Genomic DNA, 19677 nt, shown 5'->3' with positions numbered 1-19677 from the left:
GCCTTTGGAACAGACCAGTTACTTCTCTCGTCTTTGTCTTTAAATCTCCTTTAAAAAGATTTTGTTAATATTTGTTTTTTGGTGTTATTGTGATGCAGAAAGAAAAGAAAAAAGCTCCAGCTACACAACCCGGAACAAGATGCTGATGTGGTGGAGGACTATAAGTACCTGGGAGTCCACATGAACAGCTGAAGAGAAGATCAGCACAGATCTCAGTTTCCAAAGGAAGCTGAGATGCTGCAATATGCGATGCGACATCATGGAGATTTTCATCACGTAGATGTGACGAGCACAGTGGACTTTACTTTGTTCTGCTGGGGGAGCTGGCGACACCAAAAGAATGAGCAAACTGATCAGGAAGGCTGGCTCAGTGACTGGCCATCCTCTCCTATACTTACCGAACGGCCGCTCCCTCAAGAGACAGATACAGGAAATATTTCATGCCACCACAAGATATCTGAATGGTAGTAAGGCATCTGCCAGAAAATAATAAATTATTATTGTTCATTTTGTCTGTTAAAAAAGATTCTGTCTTCATTGTTTTATTTATGGAGTGATTTTAGAAATACTCTGTAGCAAAGCTTTAGTTACCAATTTAATATTAAACTAAAAGTGTACTTGCTGAGGTTTTTCTTCACTCACACTTTGTTTCTTTCTCTGGTGATCTGCTTAACTTAGTCATTTGACCAAAAACCAAAACAAAACGCATGAACAGACAATGCTTCCACCACAATGAAAGAATTGAAAACCATTTAATGATTCGCAAATAATATTCTCATCTGGATAAATAAAACATAGAAATGCAAACATGCTTATCCATTTGTCCTCGTGTTACGTTTTCTATGTAAAAAATGTACATCATGTTGCTGAAAAACTAAAGGAATTCAACTCTTTTAAACTCTGAAATGCATGTGTTGCAGATTGGCTATAATCTAATCTTTTATAAACCACCATCTCCCTCTGGATGCAGTTAATAAGGTGTGACAATAGTTTAATATTACTAGTTTCTTTTTTTTTCCTTTTTCTTTTTAACATACATTTTGAAATGAAAACCTTTATGAGTGGGACACAGACAGAGGAGGATGAAAGTGGTAGGTTAAACATCTCTCTTACTAGCCCTGCGGTGTGACCTGTGTCGTGATTTCCCCACCGTTGCATGCTTCACGCAGCATCAACCAAAGCGCTCAATGGCAGCAGTAATGCAGTGTACTTAAAAAAACAAAACAAACAAAAAAACCAAAACACACACAGTCAGCTGGGATATTTACACCAAAGAACGAGAACCACTGATGGGGTTGGGAGGGTAAGGGGAGAGGCAAAGAAGGAGCGAGCGGCAGTAGGTCGAAGAACCCAACCTGAAATGAAAGAAGAGGTTTGGATTCTGGCAAACACACACAGCTCAAAGCTTCTTCAGCCAGCACACACTCAGCTGCACCTCCATTTCCAGAGCAGTTAACAAGACGAGGAAGAAACGGGTTATTTTGTCAAGGAAAACAAAAAAACAAACAAACAAAAACACAAAAAAAAAAATTGCCACAAATAGGTAAACGGGAGAGTGAGAAATCGATTTTTTAAGCATTAATCATCCTTGAAAATCCCCCCCAAAATCATCCAGCGATGTTAACAATGACAACAGCTTGGTGAATAACTCCATCTACTGCACCATCCAGCTTATAACACCACCCTGCAACATGAAATCTGTGGCCACTAGCATGGCACACGACAAGGACCACAAAGTGCTGCATTAAAGTTGAGGGTAAAAATATTAGGTGACTTTGTCCAGTATAGCAGACCCTCACGGACTCATTTGTACTGAGCACCTTGGGGGTCTCTAAAGGGGAAAAGGAAAAGAAAGACTACAGCATTGTTGCTTTGTTTTGTTTTGTAGTGTTACACATAAAGTAGACAGTCCACTCTTCTCAGACACACAGAAACACTCAGACACAACATCCCATCAGTCCATTCGTTTCCCTCTTGTTCCTTTCCTCTCCGATGCAGGTGTGATGTGGCGGATGCTGCATTTACATGGCTTCCATCGCCCAGCGCTGCAGGTCCTCCATGTCGTCCTCGTCCTCCTCTTTCCTGGCTGTGGGAGGGAGGACAGAAATAAAAGATGTGATCTGAGGATCCTATCGAGATCTCATCAAATCCTCATTCAGCATTAATCACTTCTAGGCAGTACTATTGTAATTCATTATTACCCAATACTGCTGCAAGAACACTGACGGGGACTAGAAAGAGACAACACATTTCTCCCATACTGGCTTATCTCCACTGGCTTCCTGATAAATCCAGGATTGAATTTAAAATCTTCTCCTCATGTTCAAGGTCTTGTATAATAATTCCATTCGAGCACTTTGCTCTGAGACACTATCTCTACTTTTAATATTAGGCTTAAAACTTTCTTTTTGATAATGCATACAGTTAGGGCTGGATAAGCTAACTATGAAACCTTTGGGGCAAGTGCCTGCTCATAAGGGATCATCTGATTGAGGGTTTTTTTCTTTATTATAGCAGCACCTTTAGCTGACGATAAAGATAAAGATCCTATGAAATAAAGCTCCTTGAGGAAACTGCTGTTGTGATTCGGTGCTATATAACTAAAAATAAAACTATAGCAGTCACATCACTGAAAGTTAGTAATTAACAGTTTGTACATCCTGCGAACAGCGTAAAAATGCAATGCAAATGGTTACACCCCAGAGTTCTTACCAGGTCTGGAAGGTAATGAAGTCGAAGGCACATTGGGGAGAGGGGCGGTCTCTGGTCCACCGATCTCGAGCAGATTTTTGTCCAGCTCTTCCTGTTCCAGCTCGTCCAGCTCGGCAAGCAGCTCATCCTGAGAAGCAAAGAAATTCACCCCAAGGATGAAGACCAGCAACAACGTATTCATACCAGCAAAAGCAAAAAGATAATAACTAATAATTAGACTCGGCTATACTGGGTTAACCCAACATCATTATCAGTGCAACATTCATATGCCAAACACAGGATAATAGCAACTGTCTAAGAGATAAGTAATGATATTTCTGAGTCAGGCGTATGAAAACATGCTTATGTCATGTACAGTAAAATCCCATCATCATTAAGAAGGAAGCCTTAGATAAGCAAAGATGCAAAAGACAGAATGATTTCATTCTGATGGACTGCTGCCCCAGTCCTGTGCTCCAATCAAGCTCCAGATGATTACAGAAGCTGTCTTAAAAAAATTGTTAATTTCATGTATCTCAGGCTTCTTGTTCGGCTCCACACACAGGTGCTTGCTTGTTTCTGGCTTAGTAACTTGTTTTGTTTCCATCTGGGACACTTGCCTCACCCTGACGATTGTGGCAGGTTTAGTAGAAACTGCACCATGCATAGACTACTCTGTGTACAAACAACAGATCTCGAGGTGGTACCAAAGGTTGAGGTTTTTTTTCTTTTAAATGAGGGTGTAGTCGTTTTTTTGTCTCCTGTGCTGTTTTGTGAAAAAAGACATTAAAAAAATGTTTAAAAAGAATCTATTAAAACCTTTTAGGTGCAACTCCACCTTCTCCATCCTGGTTAAAGCACACTTTAACGTGCCTACAAGCCAGGGTCATAACAGTGTGTATCTGCAGTTATCAATACGTTGCTGTGGATGCAAGTACAGATTAACCCTCCTGCACCATTTCATTTTTTTTGATTTAAGCTTAGAATTGAGTCTTTTTTCTTTAATCATCACTACCCGTTTTATTTGGGTACGCTCTCAATTTATGTATTTTTGGTAATAAAATCTGTGAATAAAATGAGGCACTTGCACACTTAGAATCAGATATACCACACAAATGTAAACATAAAACAGCTGAAGAGCTTCACCTACCTCATCAAACTCCTCACCAAAGCCCACAGGTTTAGAGATGGCGTCAGAGATTTCTTGGGCCAGTTCCTGCTGCTCTGTAATGTCCTGCATCAGTTCATCCACTTTGTCAATGTCCCTGAAATAAGAAGGAAAGACTGTGAGCAAAAGAGAATTCACTCATATAGGTTTTATAAAAGAGGCTATTTAATCTAAATATGACGATTAGATGTCTGAGTAGTTCTACGGCAAAAACTAAGGAGGATGTCAGGCATCTAATATACATGGCAGTGAAACCCACATACACTTTTTTTATGGTTACATTTTACAGATACTGACTGAAATAAATGCATAAAAGAAAGGATTACTGCATCTTGGTGAAATTATATGCATTTCATTATCAGCAAAACCTCCTTGTAATATTTCTGATCATTTCAGAACTGACTGAATCTTCTTTACGCTTGCTTTAGTCTCAGTAACAAAAAGGAAGTTGCAAAAATAATCTGTGCAGAGAGGTTTCGTCCCAGTCCAATCGATCACGCCTTGGTGCTCGCTCTTACATGTTTTCATGAGCAGACTTCATGGCCTTGGCAGCGAAGCCCATGTTTTTGAGCACTTCAGTGTTGGTGTTGGCGTTCTCCAGAGCCTCCCGCTGGAATTCAATGGTGGACAGCGTCCCATCGATCTGCTCGAGCTGCTTCTCGTACCGCTTCTTTCTTTTCAAGGCCTGAAGTGCCGCTGAGGATCCAAAGACAGGGAGTGGGGTGGGGAGAGTCAGAATGAACAAATTGGCCTTGAAACACCATTTAGTGACAATGAAGAGAAACAGTGAATAATGGTACTTTAACACAGCAAATATTTGTGATACTACCCAATCAGGCTGTCATTCCTGTTAGTCAGCACTACTCTGTGAACCTAGATAATTCACTGCTAATTATTCGACCACATTAGTGACACTTTTAGCAATACGAAAGACAGTCAAATATAGCCGGCGTGAAGACTAATGGAAAACCTGGAGAGTAATTAATCAGATAAAGAGGTCAGATGACAACAACCCCTGAAACCTGATAGGCTATACTGATCTTGTCAGAGAAGGTTGTGCTACGCTGAGTCATTCTGTGAACTTTTTTTTTAGTCTTTTTTTTAATTTTTTTTACTTAATACATCTGGTGGCTCCATTAACTGTTCATCCATTTTTCTTCTTCCACTTATTCAATTTAGGTGTTGCGAGGAGGGGACTGCGGGCTGGCTGGAACTTATCCCAGCTACCTTAGAATGAGAAGCAGGGGTACACCCTGGACAGGTTGCCAGTCTATTACCGAGCTAACACAGACAACCATAAATCATCAATTGACCTAATATCATGCATGTCTTTGGACTGTGGGAAGCGATGGAGAACCCGGAGAGAACATGGAAACTCCACACTGGCTGGATTTGAACCTGCGATCTTCTCGTTGGGAAGCGACACCGCTAACCATCCTGATCTAAATTAAATTTACTCTGATCCCTAGAAATGTGCTCGATGTCAACAAGAACAATACACATGTACAAATCTATATGGTTGGCTCCACGTTGTGGTAGAACATGGTCAACTTGTATTACAGTTAACTTATAATGAGCCCCAAGCTGTGATCGGCTCACGTAATCATCTGTAAGGAGACTGTGGGACCTGCTGGAGGTCCACAGGTTTCTATACGGACATCTGATCAAGATGCAAACACGCCCACCTCTCTGACACTTATAACACGTGCTCAACCCTTGTCCTGGCTAACTGGGTCGATATCTTTATTGCCGCTATATTTGCAACATCATACCTAACAGTCTATATACACACACCACACCTTCAACCAGGTCTCCTGATTTTTAAACAACCACCTATGAGTCAAAAGAAAACTCGAATATCAGCAAAGGCCAAGGCTAGCGTCCCCGCGGGGCCATAAGTTAACGGTGATCACATAATGAAGTCAGTCACACAGCTAGACAGCCGCCCATCCAGACTGGCAGCCATGGCCGTGGTAAAGACGCTGGATGAGGCTGCCAGCAGTTACGACACCTCGGGAAAGTTAGCCAACTCAGCTAACGGGCTAGCTAACGGTTAGCTTGAGGTTGCTGACAACAAAAATCTAACAAGCAAGAGAAGAAACTACGGGGGGGAAAAAACCCTCGCGGCGTCTCACCTCTTTTGTTCTTTGTGCCGTTTTTCTTTGCGGTCTGCAGCTCCTGTTCGATCTTCTTCTCTAAAAATTCCTGTTTCTTGGTTAGCATCTCCTCCGTCTCCCGGAGTTTTTGGATCGCCTCCTGTGGACTCGGTCCCTTTCCCGATTTTCCTCCTCCTCCAAATATCTTGCCAAACACCGACATGTCTGGGATATTACACAGCGCTTACTATAAAGACAAAACACAGATGCGAGATATCTTATAAAATAAAGCTAAAGCTACGTCTCTGCTAAGCTACTCGGACACTTCGCCTTAACCTGGACCCTGGAAGGGTTGTTGATGTTTTTCCACTTCCTGGATTAGGCCCACTGACGTCATTCTGCCCGGCGAATGAGGGGCGTTGCCTGTTGGTTCTCTGTCGCCATCTGCCTGACAACTGCTTTTAATCCTCTTTAATTCTTCAATCACTCTTCTTTAACAAGGAATATATTAATAATAATAACAATAGTTTTTCCTCTTTCGAGTTTAGCAGCTGTTGTGCTTTCGTACTTAATGAAACGTCCCAAAATAACAAGTAAAGGCAGTATTTTTGCAGCTGTATAGATTTTTTTGTCCTGCTATTCAAGTATCAAAGTATTAGCAGTTACAGGGATATGCACACCATGCTTCCCAGATTGCATTCTTAACTGAAAGGGAAAAAAACAGAAACCTTTCACAGAGCCAGACAGTTGGGGGGGGTTATGTATTTTAATTCATTATGATGCTACATCATCCATGGTGGCTGTTTATTTTCTTCCTTTAGTACAGTATGTTAATAACTTTGCCAGTTATCCTTTGAGTCTTTTTTAATTTTTATTTACATACAAAAAGAGTATCCAATTACTGTGTGATTACATTGTTGTGACTGTATCTGCAGGTGTGGTCTGAAGCGCTGATGCCTTTGTTGTTTTTAAATCCTTTAATGTAGTGTGTATTCACAGGTCAGTCCTCTCACAGCTGCCCACATCCAGACATATCTGACCCCCTCCCCTCCCCATGCAAATAAGCAGATATTCATTGTTGTTGTTTTTTTAACTTTTGAGGAAATGAATCAGCCGAGACGGTCATGTGATGGCCAAGATAATACAGCTGTGTTATCTCACAACCACCAGAACTCAACAGGACAAACGGAAAAGGTGACAGCAAAGGAAACAAAAAAAAACACACACACACACAAACTGATAACCAGACTCAAGATGGTCCCTTTTGGAAAAGACAGTATTTTTTTGTTTGTTGGTTTTGCTAACATGGATTTTTCAACACTCAAAAAAATAAAATAATCATAATAAATTCAGGTCATTCCATGCAGACTACAGAGTGCACAAGTGAGAATAGCGCATTTGAATATTTTAAACAACAGAAGCAAAGTGTCTACACGACAACACAAGAGAGGAAGAAGAGAAACAAACAAAAAAGGCAAACAACTGCTGTAATACACCAGAGGGCGCAAAGTCAATGCACCATGGGCAAAATTCAATAGAGTGGTCAGAACTTGTGTTACATACTCTGATGTGCATGGATAAGTAAGAGTCTGTTTTGCATGACCTGTCCAGAGCTTTGTAGCCAGACATTAGCCTTTTTATTTATTTTTTTCCTGTTCAGCGTAACTCTGTGTGCAAACCTGAGGAAGTAATTAACAAACAAACAAAACAAAAAAACAAAACAAAACAAAAACCAAGCATGAAGATGTAAATTACAGCTTTGTTTCTGAAACAAACAAACCAAAAAAAAAAAAAAAAAAAAAGAAGCCAAAAAATAAAATATAAATCACCATACAGAACACTTTCTCTGAAGTCATAATTGTGAATTTACTGAGTCATGATTTTAATGAATTTCTACAGATTCCTTGGTCTGGATTACACCAAATCATCCAATTCAATCATTCAATTAGATTTTCAACAAACACCCCCATTTTTGCTGAATACAAGAAATCCGTTTGGATTATTTATTTATTTATTTTTAAACCAGCCCTCTTCACAGCCTGTGAGCCTCACCGTCTGTGGTCTCCTCGCATAAAAACAGTCACACAGTCTGACACATCATTGCTCCTGCAGGAGGCAAAATAAACACACACACACATGCTTTTTCTTTTCTTTTTAAAACCCCAAACTCTTTAGAGGACAATACATGAAGCTTGAGTCTAGAAAGGGGGAAAAAAAAAAAAAAAAAAAAAAAAAAAAAAAAAACAGTCTTTCACTGATCAACTGTGTTCACCTCTCCTTGCAGATTAATAAGTGGAAGAGATTATCAGAAGAGGGTTAGAGCTTTTAAACGGACAACGTGTGTGAGCAACTTATGAAAACTTGCGAATCAATGAAAGACTAGACATTCAGCCAGCGTGAAGCCACTTAAACACACGACTAACTGTTACCTGTGCAAGTTAGGGAAGATCCATTTAAGGAAGAGAGATGGACGGAAAGAACAGATCAAAGAAAAAAAAAAGGACCTGTGACAAAAATGCTCGCACTCATGGTTTAACTTGGGATAGCCTTCTTTCGTTTTCTTTTTACACCAAACCATCATGATATTGCCTTAAATGTTTAAAAGAAGGAAAGAAACAGATCAACATAAACCCAGAAGACATCCCCGTCGCCGTTGCTGACACGCGTCCTCCCAAGCACGCGGTCTATCCGTCCGTCTGTCACTGTGCTCTGTCCGTCTGTGTCCCTACAGGGCCAGCTTGCCAATGATGACTCCAATCACAAAGAAGAGCACGCAGAACGCCAGCACGCGGGTGCTTAGGCCTTCGTCCCTCACGGCTGTGGTGGCCATGGTGGAGGAGGAGTGAGCGGGGGCCAACGGTGTCACCTTTCTCTTCCGCAGACCGTCATCCTCCTGTGATGAAGACAAGGAGTCAGAAATACAAATACGCGCTTATAAGTTAACTTTTAATTTGTTAGAATTTGTCACTCCGCTTCCCAATGATAGCTTATCAAAAATCTGATATTTATTTTTATATGTCATTACTGGATTTTTAAACAATGTTTACACCAGGATCATTTTCCATCATTTAACAAAGAGCCAGCATAGTGAACAGTTTTGCTTTTCTGTTGCAAGCAGCTATAACACTGCTGCCTTCAAGTGCTGTCAGAATTTTTTAATTATTATCAAACTACAGAAAACAAAACAAACAAACAAATGAAGAAAAAAAAAAAATCACGGATAACAACAATACAGATATCAAAAGGACAAGGAAGCTTGCGGGAAATTTTATGCCTGAATATAAAGCTTTACATACAAAACATACAATTTTCACAAATGCGCAATGTGTCCCCCTCTCCATGCATGGCATTTGTCCATAACATAGCCAAACTTGTCCCATACTTTTGCAAGCGTGTCTGGAGTCACTGCAGCCACTGCTGTTGCTATGATACACCCAGTATGATGATTGTATATCATATATGACTGTATGTTTGTTCCCACACTCCTCCTAGACGACTGATTTAATTTTCCTGAAACTACCTATGGTTTGTAGTATGTTGAGTGATTAAAACTACAACATCAAATAAAAATTACTTTTTCTTTTTCAGTGTATTTGTATTTGGAAACTTCGTGACCAAGGCCGGTTCATAAATGTATGTTGTTTTTACGCATCTAAATAAAACATAATGTTTAGGTTTATATCCATGTTACAAGGACACTTTAATGGTCACCAGAGGGTCTAAGTTCTAAGAACTGGCAAGACTTTACTTGCCATCTGGTGTGTCTATACAATTGGACAGCATTATTTGAGAGAGAGGGAAATCTTCCTGGATATTTGCATTGCTGGGAATGGCAGGTGTGGTTGTTCATTCCTTTAAGGTAAAGTACTGACTTGCCTCCGGAGTAATTCCATTTTAATTTCTGTTTCCAATTAAAATCCCCTATTATTTATATTAAAGAGAGGGTTAAAGTGTAACTTCTAGCAAAACTTTGCTACAGTGATCGTGTAGAAGTGTAGTTTTAAACATTTCTCAAAATCACCTTTACTCGCAATTTTGTAGTAATTAACCTATTCAGGTTTATGATTTATAAGCTGGTAAACATTTACACATAACAGAAAAGACATTCATAAGAATCAGCGTAACGAGCTGACAATGATATGAGCCATACCACATACAGGATGGGGTCACTGCTGTCTAGGGACAATTCTCTGGACTCGAGCAATGACAAAAATACTTTGAGAAAACTCAGGCAGTCATTGAGTCATTTCATTCTCTGCTTCACGTTAATGTAGTGCAGCACTAGTTGCACTAGTCAAAATATATTTCCTGGAATAAAACATTTTATTTCAGTGTTTTGTTTTGTTTTTTATTTCAGATTTGGTCTTGTTCCTCCTATATTTAAGAGTAAACTCCACAGCAATGCTTCTTCTGTTAGCACAAGAGAAGACGAGCTAGAGCAGAAAATACAAGTCTGACTGGAATATGAGACAGACACACAGGCTCTTATTTGTTTTAGCGCGTCTCACCCTGATCTGTTTGTTTTCTTCCCGTAGCCTCTGCACTTCCATCTGCAGTCGCTTGCACTCCTCCATGATCTTCTTCACTTCTCCATCATCCAGCGAAGCACTGGCTGACTTGGGCAGGACAGAGTGCTCAGTCTTAACAGAGGCAGAGGAAGACACAGTTTTGATGATTTCACTCTCATGCTGTGGAGAGAGAGTGAAGATGGGGAGTGGTCGGTGGGATGAGAGTGGAAGAAAAAAAAGGAACGAGGGGACATGCAAAGACAAAGCATGGAGATTAAAGTGGAAACAAATCACAAAACAAAATAAATCACAAGATGGGTGATACAGTGATGTGTAGCTGATGAATACAAGACAAAAAAAAAAAAATGCTGACAGAAGGAAAAAAACTAAAAACTACTACTCCACTGAAACAGAAATTAAATGGTTTAGTCTGATTTTATTCTTTGAAGGGACCTATTGTGCTTGTTTTCAGCTCCATACTGTTATTCATTGTTGCTGCTAGAGCTCGACATGATTTACAAATTGAAATATTTCTTATTCATCTTATACTTGGCCTTGGCACAGTCAAACAGTTGATCCAGTCTGAAACGAGCCCTTTTAGTTCCTCACCTTTTAACGCTGCACTCTGTTTTAGCTAACCTTCTTTTGATTGGCTGCCTCCTCTCAAACAGAAGGTTTGGGCAGCTTGGTGGGGTTCCCGTGCTTTCAGCCAGATTACTGCTTACAACTTTACTGTCACAACAGGTCCCACTAAATACTCAGTCAGCATATAATCTGTTACTACAGACAGCTATTATTATGTACTTAAATCAATGAAGTACACAGTGGAACAACCGTTTGTGGAGCTCATTTGGGGTGTGAAAAAATGTGATTGAATGTTTAAAGTGATGTGGCAAATGTTGAAGTGAAGAGAAACACTTACAGTTTTGTCATTTTCTAGAGGCATCTCAAATGCACATCTCAACTTTGAATCCATCAGCTCTTCAGGCTTTGCCTCCTTCCACTGTTGACAAGAAAATGAAAAAGGGAACCTTTAGATTTTTCTTTTCTTTTGTATCACAACTTCATTTTTCACTAATATCCATACTTCAAAGTAAATTCTCAACAGAAATGACCAACTTTACATTTTCAGGCTTAGGGAGCTGCATAAAAATGTATACATTTGTCAAACAGTTTTAAAAAAAGCTTTTGCGGAATGAGACAAATACATTGAGTGAGCTACACTATTCAAGTGTTCAGCTGAAGATAGACTTTTGGAAGACACAGATGCCACTAACGCAACTAAACAAAACAAAACTCAGGGCCGAGAGGCAATGTAAGAAATTTAAACCCTTCAGATTCTCCAGTAATAAAGCACCCCCCCCCCAAAAAAAAAAAAAAAAAAAAAAAAAAAAAAAAGGAAAATAGTATGCTCAGGTACTCACAACTCCTTCCATGTCAGTCATGTCATATGGAGCCAGCATGGACTGCACCATGAATTTGTGTTTACTCTTTTCATTGGGGTCATAGTCAAAAGGCTGTAGCATAACTGTGGGCAAAAACAAAGACAGAATGAAGAAACCAGGATTTGCCTGTCTCATAAACCAATAGAACACAGAACACATTACATGTTGAAAATGGAAAAAAATGTACAATGTCAAGAAAAATATTAGCCATTTTGAATTTGAAGAAAATCGCTGAATTTGAAGAATTTGTAGCAACATGTCTCAAAAAAAGTTGGGACAGAGCCATGTTTACTGTGGTTTACCATTCCCTCTTTTTTTAACAACAGCCCATAAAAACCAGAGGAAATGGGACCAGTTGCTGGACTTTCAGGGGAGTAATAGTGTCCCATTCTTGTCTGTTATAAGCTTCTTGCTGTTTTTGGCTGGTAAAAGGTCTGGACTGCAGACAGGCTAGTTCAGCACTTGGACTCTTTTACTAGAAAGTTATGCTGTTATGATAGCTGCAGTATGCTGTGTTTTATTGTCTCGCTGAAATATTCAAGGCCTTCCTTGAAAAAGACGACCTCTAGATGAATATGTTGCTCTAAAGCTTGTATGTACCTTTCAGGACTTATTGTGTCTTTCAAGTAGTACAAGCTAGAGCAGGGTGATAAGACCAAAAATATTTATCACGATATACTAGGGCTGCTCGATTATGGCAAAAATGATCATCACGATTATTTTCACTGAAATTGAGATCTCGATTATTTGACGATATTTATTTAACCCTTTAAGACCTACCATAGAACCAAGTCCGCCAGAGCTTATATTATTATTATTATTATTATTTTTTTTTTTTACATGCTGTAGTGCCATTTGTGGGAGCATTTCAAGTTGCTATACATCAATACAACTGTTATAGCCCATATTTTAATAATATGTATGCATTAAGTCCATAGTAACTACATTAATTGCAAAAAAGTGCAATAAACTACAAAAAAATTGAAAATCGTTTTTGTTTGTTTTTTAACATATATTTCTATTTGGGGAAATTTAAGAGGTTTATCCCTCAAAAAGTTAAATACAAAAAAGTTGCAAAAAATAGTTTACAACAACAGGAAATTTATTTTGAGTGTCTTCATAGTTTTATTTTGGAGATACAGCAATTTTTATATATTGCAGGAAAAACAAAAAACAATCCTATGATGCAAATTTGCAAAGAAAACAGCAGGTGCATCAAAATAAACTATTTCCAGCAGTGCAATTCGAGTTCTAAGCATCCCAGAAACTATTCAGAAAAGTATAGAGTCAAACATGACTTATAAAAACACCAGTATAGGCTTTTAAGGCCTACAAGTAAAAAACTACATTTTCCGCGAAAATGATGTCACTTCCGGTTTCGGACAGGAAATGGCGGATATGCGATAGTTCGCGTTGACGTCTTTTTCAATGTGGGAAGTGTTACGAACAGCTGATCGGATCGGCAAAGCCTGTTTCTGGAATATTATGTTTTTGTTCCTGCAAGTGCTTTTTATGCAATTTTTGCAAAGCTATATGTGGAAGGAAACTGTGACCTAGGACAAGCTGATGACATAAGATGTAAGTACAAGTCCTCCGGTTTCATATGCAAAACAAATTATTGCGTTAGCTTACGCGGTTCTACAGGGATTTAAAGGGTTAACAATAACAATGTATTGAATAATGACTTTAAAAAATAATATAAAATAGTGTGCAAATACTGATAACAGTGCAAATGTTTGCAATATAAAAAAAATAAATGAAAAATGTAAACATCTATGTTTAGTGAACTTTGCAGTGTTGCTCTGTGGTGCAGCTATGACACCGTAGCAAAGTTTACACACTATGTCTACTTGATCCACGTCTGACTCCGCAAATCCATAATGTTTCCACACCACTGAAGTTTTTTTTTACCTCTTTTCAACCAACGGCAGTCACTCTCCTCTCCAAATAAATGCTGCTTAGCTTTCCGAGCTTTCCTCGGGTCCTCTTAATTGTTGTGATGCGTGTTCGAAATGCAGAGAGGTGCGCTCGATTTGCCACACGGAGCAGCGCGAGAGTAAAGCACGAGGGAGGGGCTAATAATCGGCTCAGTCATTTTTAATGATCGTTGAAAGCCCAGATCGTAATCGTGATTAAAATTCAATTCATTGAGCAGCCCTACGATATACATTTGAAAATTTGCGATAATGATATAACTGACGATATAATTGACACTAGACAAAATACTTTACAACTCCACAACTTAATAATGCAAAAAAAATAAAATAAATCCCATCAATGTATTTTCACTTAAAGCAGCTGTTTTTTTGCATTTAAGTTATATAAAAATTGCAAATTCTTTGCTGACAGTTTAACCAAAAGGCATTTCCAGGGGAAATTGGCCGACATATCCTCAGCATAACCATGCATAATATCCAGAAAACTTAAAAAGAGGTTATACACACACACACACAATACGGTAATATTATGTTGAAGCACAGTACGTATCACTCCGCGAGGCTCCTGCCTACGGTAGCCGTAATGCTCCGACAATCCATCAAGCAGTGCGGCTTCGTAGCTTAGCAAAGTCGTACTAAAACATTTGACAGATTTTCGAGCGCCGTGTAGCACACAAAATCATTTCGAGGTGAGTAAACACAACCCGAATTCATACATACGGCACACGGGATTATAAGGGGCACTCTCGATTTTCAGAAAAATCAAAGGATTGAATTTAAGTGTGCCGTATTTTCCAAAAAACACGGTAATAACGATGGCCCGCTAGCATGCTCTACCAAAAATAGTGCTTTGTTGTGTATCTGATGGACGAAAGTTAAACCAGTTCCACACCACTGAAGTTGCAGCATTTTTACAAACCAATTCTGGTTCATCCGTTTCATTCAATGATCCGCTTTCACCCTTCTCATTCTCTGTCGCCGCCGTGCTTTTTCCGCCATGTGCGTATGAAAACAAAGGCACTGCGCATGCGTGTTTTACCCATATTCTATCGGGAGATTTCATTTTCTTATCGTTGCCCAACATTATACCGGTATTACCGTGAACAGTATAATATGGCACAGCCCTAGTACAAGCTTCCAATTTTATAGGGACAAATACACCCCATATACCAGTAGAGCCTTATATAAGCACTTTTTGCTTTAGTTCAAAGGACGTGATGTCTTTTAAAAAAAAAAAAAAAAAAAAAAAAAGATTTATGTGTTGCTGCCATCAAATTCGAACTTAACTCATCTTATTCATGAGGTAGTAAAATGTCTCATGTCTAAACATTTGACACTTTTCCATCTTATGCTGTGGATAAAATGTTTTCAAAAATTTTAACTTTGAGTAAATTATACCACCCTCCAAAAAAATAAGAAACAAAAATGAAAGAATAAAAAAAGAAAATGATGCAGGAGACAGAAACCACTTTAGTTGTCAGAAACAAGTCTTTTTTTTTTTATTTTAATTTAAATATAATAGTTATGTGCAGATTAGACAGATTATTGGGAAAGTCATAAGGAGGCATGTGTGTAAAATGTCTCCAAGCATGATGTAATTATAAACTCAGGTAGTGACTGCAGTATCCATTACAGGTAGTGCAGGCGCGACCCTTTATTTGCGTGCTGCAACACAATACATGGTTGCTGCTAGTTCAGCACTACGGTTCCATATCTGACGCTGTTAAATGTAAGTATATTACACTTTATCTAGCACTTAAATTATGACAACTCAATATAGTTTTACTTCTATTAAGCCCAATAAGCTAACATTAATTACAGAGTTAGGCAAAAATGGATCAGTATAAGCCTTTGAACTTCTACATTAGGTTCACAGCTTTACCAACTTTTCTGGATGGCAAAAAGATGCAAAGATCCTTACCAAAAACATTTATGGAGGTTCCAGCGTCAATGATGCCACTGTTTGGGCGCACACAGTATCTGCGAGGTGCGGTCGTCTTGACTTTGAAACACACATTTCTGTCTGTGGGGTTGGTCAGCTTCAGGGTGGCGGTGACAACATCTGTAAATGGGCCTGAGGATGAGAAAGAAAGAAATGCAGTGACTTGAGTGTGCGTGCAAGCATGTGGGTGAATTTACACGTCTCGTAGTTTGGGTATAGATGCAGCATTTGTTTGTTACTTGGGCTCCTAAGAAGAAAGAAAACAGGGTGGGTGCACAAAGATTCTCCCAGGTAAAAGTGCAAATATACACAATGTAAAAATCCATTTCTGCAAACATCAATATCAGAGCAGATTTTTTTTAGCGGTTTTACAGAGCCTGCCACAAACAGAGCAAATTAAACATTAAAACAGTGGTGAGATCAGCAAAGTGTGCACGTGTTTATAATTCATACCACGCCCTCAGCCAAACGTTGGATGCTGCAGAAAAATTACTAGATGGGTGTCTTAAGTGCTAATGTTTTCCTTTTGTCTCTGTAGCAATTAGGTCTCTCACACGTTTCTTGACAGCTTAAGCATGGTTTTGGAAACTGATGTTGATGCAAGTGTGCATCAGTAACAGAGTGGGTGTATGGCTCTTCTCCAAAGCCCTGCAACAATCAATCAGTGAACAGCCCACTTCAAACTGATACCACCACCCTAGGCCCTCACTTGACCCATTTCTGCAGCAAAAATGACACACCAAGGTAATTATCCAAGAAAATAATCATTACCGCTGGCACTGCAGCTCAGTCCGTAATTTCATAATCATTGTGCTTGGATACAGAAAAGCTGTAAAGGAATTCGGGTTGCACAGTGGGAGAAAACGCCAAATCTCCTGCCGGCTAGCTTATAATATTGTGAAATAGCATGGTAATAAGGATAAGCAATGACACCCTGATCGTGGAAAATGCTAGAATAGGGAATTCTTTGCAGTCGGGCAGTAGAAACGACACCGAAGGGGAGGTTAACTGAACCATTAGATCAAATCGAGGTGTTTCCAATGCTGTCAGAGTATAAAAGAGAACGTATGACAAGCAAATGAGAGAATTAGAGAAACGGTGCGGCGGGCCTGCCCTGACGCTGCAATGACAGCTAGCAGTTTGCCTTGTTGCTAGTGAGATTAGCTGGATGCTACTCCAGCGAGCTAGTTAGCACCGTCGCACAGTGTCGTTTCACCTGTCACCGCACAACTGTCGTACACACAATGTAGACTACAGCTAACAGCTATATCCCTCACGTTTTACCACAGCATATACAACGAATGGCACATTCAACTACTCAGTAGTGCAGAAATCGAAATACTGGCTCTCATTTACAACGTCTCCTGTGTTAGCTACCTAAGCTCGGCCCTGCCCTCCGCTTCTTCGGTTACCTCTGAATTTCAGTTCGTGTTGTGGCTCCAGCAACAGGACTTGTTCTGGTCTGGCCATGTCCCAGGGCTTCTTCCTGTCGTGACGGCGAGGACAACAATATTTTTTTTTTTATCGCAGTTGGCCCGCAGAGGTGAAGCAAGCTGGCTCCCGAAGAAACAACCCGGCCGCCCTCGGTTTTTCTACGGGAGGGTAAATAAAGAGGGGGGATTTATACACGCACAAACACACACCGCCACTCGAACTGACAGGCTGACTGACTGCCACCGACAGCTGCTGGAGGCTAAAAGGTGCTACTGCTAACTTTACTAGCAGCGGAGACGAGGAAGGAAAAGGCTACGTCACGCTGTGGGCGGGACTAGCAGGTGACGTGAGCTGGTTTTTGTTAGTGCTGTCAAAGAAAGTCCAACGTTTAACAGCTCAGGACTGAGATAAGACAGCACTATGAACACTTCAGCCACAATAAAGATTTTACATTAAGGCCTAAAGCACTGCTACACATTCCTTAAAATGTTATGTTTTAATCTTATATAGTTTTAATAGTGAAAAATACAAACCATACCAGTATATGGAAGAAATTTCAGATCCTTTTTGCCATAGACCTTTAAAGAGTCCTCTTCTGGTTGCTCCCAGTAGGGGCCACCACAGCAGATCATCTGTCTTCATCTCGCTGTCTCCCTTGAATTCTTTCTCATACCAGCCATCTGCATTTCCTCCTTCACTTCATCCATGAATCTTCTCTGTGGTCTTCCTCTTTTCCTCCTGCCTGGTAGCTCCATATTCAGCATCCTTTGCATTAATACATATTTATACCTTCTCTGCACATATCTAAACCATCTCAACTTGCCTCTCGTTAGTGTCATATCTTCAAACCATGCAGTATAACAAGTCTCACAGCCACCTTTGAAAATAATGCCAACCAAATTCCTCCAATAGGTCTGCGTAACCCCTCACCATAGGTAGACTTTGAATTAGGTAACACCAATTAATTCAGCCAGATTTGACAACCCACAGGAAAAATATGGAGAGGCTGGTCTGTGTTTTTCTTGGCTTGGTTTTTTTCCCCCTCCACATTTGTGTCCTATGTTTTTCCAAATAAAGTTCTTGCTGAGGGCCCCAGTTAGACTTATTCCAGCTCCTATTTTATATCTGTATCTGAATGGACTTAATTTAGCTCAAATTCAGATCCATCAGATATGAGTTTTCCCTTGCTGTGATTTTCTACCACCTTATCACATCCATTCTCATTACATCATGCTCTGCAACACCTTTCTTGTAGAAAATAACCAGCATATGGTTTTGGAAGCTGCTTTCACTCCATACTTGCTCCAATGGTGACTTTGGCATCAGCTTAAACTTTGCTTAGGTTGGTGAGACCAGCAGAAAAATATTAGTCCTTTATTTATCCAGGTTTAAAAAAAAAAAAAAAAATCTCATTGAGATTAAAAATCTAATTTCCAAGAGAGTCCTGAAAAAAAAAAAAAAAAAAAAAAAAAGCAAACTCTGCTAATGTCAAAGCTTAAAATTAATAAAAAGAAATTTTCACTAAGTAAAATGTTGAGTTTTTGGATACGGAGAGCTGGAGAAAACTTTTTTTTTTTAAAAAAAAAAAAAAAAAAAAAAAAAAAAAAAAAAAAAAAAAAAAGAGTACAAACAACAAACATGTACTAGAAAAGTCTTGTGCATTGCTTCCATACACACCGCTTCAAAACACACCTGGTAAGTTCTGAAAATATAGAATCAACATGTCAAGTTTAAGTTTAGGTGCTTAATGATTAAAAAAAATATATATAGTTTTTAAATTATCAGGGCACTCATTAGGAGGCTGCAATATTTCCTTTTTGACTGAGACCATGGAAACTGAGCTGAGTAGGCTTGGGAGTTACTTAATCCAGAATAAAACTAGGTAATTTTACCTTTAGATACTCACATCGGTGATACATGCAGGAAAATCATTTACACCAGGAGTGTCAAACATAAGGCCAGGGGACCAGAATCTGCTCAGCAAAGACTCCAACCTGGCCTGCTGGAAGTCTTTGAAAATTGTGCAGGAGGGCATAAATCCTGCACTTAAATGTATTCTCAGAAATTTTCTTTTTCCTACCGAAGACGACCTCCTCCACAGCCACACTCTAAGTAATAGATAAGTGCCAAAGTTAAGAGGTTGTCTGAATTAAAAAAAATAAAAATCAATGTGTCCACAGTCAAATAATAAAAATGGAAAGTTTTTAACTGAATTTTCTATTTCATAATTACAGGCCCGTCTAGGCAATGAGCTACCAGAACTTTGTAATTTTACACATTTGAGTCCGAAGAGTCATGTTGACACATTTCTTTATCACGTATAAGATATCTCAAGCAGTAAATATGCATTTAAGTTATTTTTACGGGCTAAAAGATTCTCTCAAGTACAGCCCTTTTAAGATCAAAGTGGGCGCACAGTTGGCGACCCATTGTGCTTTTCTACTTGTGCTACATCC

The 19677-nt window shown here is 39.3% G+C and overlaps 2 protein-coding genes across 3 annotated transcripts; both read right to left on the bottom strand.

The window, feature by feature from the left end:
• Positions 1–735: 735 nt before the first annotated feature.
• Positions 736–6178, bottom strand: LOC146550294 (charged multivesicular body protein 4c-like). The gene is made up of 5 exons (XM_085259431.1): positions 5995–6178; positions 4378–4555; positions 3842–3956; positions 2713–2839; positions 736–2086 (listed from the first exon to the last, which is right to left on the bottom strand). Exons 1-5 carry the CDS (start codon positions 6176–6178, stop codon positions 2022–2024), a joined length of 669 nt encoding a protein of 222 aa, XP_085115557.1. The 3' UTR covers positions 736–2021.
• On the bottom strand, positions 6068–17566 carry LOC146550293 (vesicle-associated membrane protein-associated protein B-like). Of its 2 annotated transcripts, none has more exons than XM_085259430.1 (6): positions 17200–17566; positions 15767–15919; positions 11888–11991; positions 11386–11466; positions 10464–10595; positions 6068–8848 (listed from the first exon to the last, which is right to left on the bottom strand). In XM_085259430.1, the coding sequence occupies exons 1-6, from the start codon at positions 17255–17257 to the stop codon at positions 8681–8683; spliced, it is 696 nt and encodes a 231-aa protein (XP_085115556.1). In that variant the 5' UTR covers positions 17258–17566; the 3' UTR covers positions 6068–8680. The 2 variants fall into 2 exon arrangements, with proteins under 2 accessions (XP_085115556.1, XP_085115555.1); XM_085259429.1 differs by having other exon boundaries at positions 10464–10643; positions 17200–17565.
• Between the last annotated feature and the right edge of the window lie 2111 nt (positions 17567–19677).

Source organism: Mchenga conophoros, linkage group LG20 (assembly GCF_057382185.1).
Source record: "Mchenga conophoros isolate Kocher_MC1m ecotype Shallow Benthic linkage group LG20, M_conophoros_male_GT1.1, whole genome shotgun sequence".
Lineage (NCBI taxonomy): Eukaryota > Metazoa > Chordata > Actinopteri > Cichliformes > Cichlidae > Mchenga > Mchenga conophoros.
Note: the sequence above shows the minus strand (reverse complement) of the source record. Positions and strands in the feature narration are given on the sequence as shown.